A 3,597-nucleotide genomic window follows, 5' to 3' on the forward strand; every position below is an offset into this window, starting at 1 on the left:
TTTATGATCTTTTTTTCATAGGGCAGGGCAAATTTCTCATTACTGAACATCTGCTCTTCTTTTTGTCTTACAATGTCCTTCCTGCTGTCTGTGCCTTACCCCATCTTTATTTCAGATTTTCATTTATACTTCATTTTTTCTTTCTGTTTCTGAGCTTCCCAGAAAAGTTTCCAAATAGACTCCACTGGGAGATGTATATTCGAAAATCAAGTTTGCCAGTAACTGTGGTTGGTATTCTGGTCCTGCAGCTGAAGAGACAATAAAACCTGGAAATTAGGTGTAAACATAGTAGCATGTTTGTGGCTTAAGGACCTGACTGAGGCTTTGTTTGAAAGCCATTCATCTCAGGTCATCACAGTGCCAGATGCACAACACAGCTGCTGCATAAGCACTGGTGATGCTTTAAACCATCCCCCGAGTTTGCTTTTCATTTTGAATTTAATGTATTTATTTTGTTTTGGAACTCAAAAGATATGCACTTCCATTTTTAATTAGGAGCATTTTCAATAAGATCAAAGGAAGTAGGTTATACCGTGGATCTACCCAGGGACAAAGTTTATTTAGAATTACACACTGGAATATATACAGAACTTTTGTAATTTTTATACAAGAATTATCATGTTATAAACTTCCCCTTTTAGAAACCCTGAGTAACCTAAATAACTGTCCACCTGGATGCTGCTGCTTTTTATTTCCTAACCCTAATTTCCACTCTTATGTTTTGAATTTGCCAATAGAGACTCTGCAAAGCCCTACTCATCCTGCTCTTGGAACCGAATAAAGGTAGAGCCCTTAAGTCCAAGTCCATTCTCTATCTCTCTCTCTCTCTCTCTCTCTCTCTCTCTCTCTCACACACAGAGAGGTAGACACACAGGCAAACACACACACCCTATTCTGTGGTTTTCAAATGTGCTTGACTTGTGTATAATAAACATTATGTTCTGATAGTTTTCATGACGGTGTTTGGAATTACAATAAGAACCATAAATGCCCATCCAGCCACAACACTGAGTGTGGTCTGAGCAACTAGTAGAAGGGCCCAAGGCCAGTTCCCAGGCCTTCCTATCCTACTGCATCACTGTGAGCAGGCCAAGAGTTACAGGGCACAATGATGAAGTCTACATCCTCAGGAAGAGCCACGAAAGTACTGATGTACAAAGAATGAGGGACATACGATAAAAATGTAGGTTCCAGATTTTCATGGAATGAAATTATCTAAAAAACCTAGTAGCCAAGTGAAGTTTTTCCATATGAGTCATACCACTTATTACTATTCTATCTACAAGAAAAGAAGTAACTACTTATAATGATATACATGGTCTGGCACCACTAACACCCCTTTTTTCTGACAAAATCATAAGCATGTAATTTTGTAACAGAGCAGTATCACAGTCAAATACACCATATGACATTTTAGGTGAAATGTTGAAATTGCTGTCCATCTTGTACAAGGCATTCACATACCTTACCAACCACAATCAAGCAAGCCTTACTTCTGCCAGCCCTGTATGTCATTTGAGAAGAAATTATTCTAAAGACATCAATGTTGCCACAGAAGTAAACAAATACTTCTGAATATATCTGATCAGGGTTGGAAAAAACTTTTTGATTTTCAGAAAATGGACAAAGGGAAAAACTGTCTATATAATAGACAAAGTAGAAAGCATAATAAAATGGTGGCTTAAACTGTATAGAGATGTTGAAACAAACAAAGGAATAAAAGCAGCAAGTTCAAAAGCCAAAATCTGATTAAAGAATCACAATTTATGATTTTGAGATTTGGGGCCAAGAAAGCAAGGATACTTTTTTGCCCTCAGAATGATTGTCCCTTTTGTAACTACCATGACAAAGAATCTTTTCAGAGCTCTCTTTATATCTTTGTTCCTGAGACCGTAGATGAAGGGGTTCAGCATGGGTGTGACCACAGTGTACATCACTGAGGCGCCTGCATTTGACTCTGAGCTGTGGGTACCAGCAGAGCTGAGATAAATTCCTAGGCTGGTACCATAAAATAAGGAGACAACTGAGAGGTGAGATGCACAGGTGGAAAACGCTTTATACTTCCCCTGAGATGATGGGATTGCTTGTGTGGAGCACACTATCTTAGAGTAAGAGTAAAGGATCCCAGGCAGGGGATCACCACCTAGTAGCATAGTTACAAAATAAATCACAATGCCATTTAAAAAATTGTTAGAACAGGCAAGTTGGGTCACCTGACTGAGCTCACAGAAAAAGTGGGGGAATTCCAAGCCTGGAGGGAAAGAGCCTCAACACCATCAAGCATTGTAACAGGGAATTCAGGGCACTTATGATCCAGGACACCAGAACCAGCAGTCCACAGAGCTGTAGGTTCATAATGACCATGTAGTGCAGGGGGTGACAGATGGCCACAAACCGATCGTAGTCCATCACAGTCAGGAGGAAGTTGTTCAACAATGCAAAGAGTAGGGAAAAATATATCTTGGTGAGGCATCCTGCATAGGTGATGGTTTTGCTCTCTGTCTGTATGTTCACCAGCATCTTTGGGATGGTGGTGGAGGTGAAACAGATGTCAGCCAAGGACAGGTTGAAGAGGAAGAAGTACATGGGGGTGTGAAAGTGGGGGTCTGAGCTGATAGCCAGGATGATGAGCATGTTTCCGAACACAATGATCAGGTACATGGAGAGGAATAGTCCAAATAGGATGGGCTGTAGTTCTGGTTCTTCTGACAGTCCCAAGAGAAGATATTCTGATATTGGGGTATTATTGCCTTGTACCATTGGTGGAGGCGGCTAGTGACAAAAATTGGCATGATTAGTTTTTATACAAATGAAAATTTTACTAGCATAGTTTAATTGCTACAACGGTATTTTGCAGTAAAATAATATCTATTTTTTGTGTGTATCATGCCATTTATGGCGTTCCCTTCCATGACATCTCTGATTAGGAATTTCTGTCCTCTTCAGTCCCTTCGCCAATATTGTCATGGTTACACAGTTTTAATGAGAAGTACTTTCATGCACTTGAGGAATATTTATTGATATTTCAAATTCTAGGGTAAAAGTTTAGGATGGTGAGTGACAAAATCCTTAGAATATAATGACAGTGAAGCAATATATAATATGTATTTATATCATACATGATGTTCGATGGTTTCAGGTGAAGAAAAAGAAAGTAGGTATAAAAGAGAGTGGATGGGTTCTTTTCAAAAACTGGGCTCTCAAGGAAGCCCTTCATACAAGATGACACCTGAGTACCGACTTCCAGGAAGACAGTGTGAGACACGAGGAAAATGGGGGTTGTGTGGGGAAAAGAGTCAACGCAAAGGCCCAGAAATGACACTTGTTTCAGACATTCAGGACTCAGAAAGGACCCAGCATGGGGAGTAGAAGGAGCAAGGGCAGAGAGATAAGAGATGCTGTCAGAGAATGAGGGGGAGTAAGGTGGCCTCCCTGCTGCTGCTGGAACTCAGAGACAGGAAGAATCCTTTGACCACATAGAGTTTCCTGCATTTTATTAAAGTTGTTTCAAAAAATCTTGTAAATAGTTAAAGATCCTCCTTTTATTTTCATGGGTTGGTTAATATTCTGGCTTCTGTTTGTTAAAGGACACAATTT

General features: G+C 39.9%; 1 protein-coding gene across 1 annotated transcript; it reads right to left on the bottom strand.

Moving 5' to 3' along the window:
* Nucleotides 1–206: 206 nt before the first annotated feature.
* LOC118994318 (olfactory receptor 7A10-like) lies at nucleotides 207–2,661 on the bottom strand. The gene is made up of 3 exons (XM_037056968.1): nucleotides 2,307–2,661; nucleotides 1,842–2,023; nucleotides 207–248 (listed from the first exon to the last, which is right to left on the bottom strand). Exons 1-3 carry the CDS (start codon nucleotides 2,659–2,661, stop codon nucleotides 207–209), a joined length of 579 nt encoding a protein of 192 aa, XP_036912863.1.
* Between the last annotated feature and the right edge of the window lie 936 nt (nucleotides 2,662–3,597).

Source organism: Sturnira hondurensis, unplaced genomic scaffold (assembly GCF_014824575.4).
Source record: "Sturnira hondurensis isolate 20B ecotype Veracruz unplaced genomic scaffold, ASM1482457v3 Scaffold0000880, whole genome shotgun sequence".
Classification (NCBI taxonomy): Eukaryota; Metazoa; Chordata; class Mammalia; order Chiroptera; family Phyllostomidae; genus Sturnira; species Sturnira hondurensis.

Bases quoted from the DNA above. Each gene is read 5' to 3' on its own strand.
- LOC118994318 (XM_037056968.1), bottom strand. From the start codon at position 2,661: ATGTACCTGATCATTGTGTTCGGAAACATGCTCATCATCCTGGCTATC. The intron at 2,024-2,306 runs GTGCCCTGAATT...CTCACCTCTCAG, and splicing joins TCTGGTGTCCTGGATCATAA to TTGTCTCCTTATTTTATGGT. The intron at 249-1,841 runs GTAGTTACAAAA...TTGTCTCTTCAG, and splicing joins TGAAAAGATTCTTTGTCATG to CTGCAGGACCAGAATACCAA.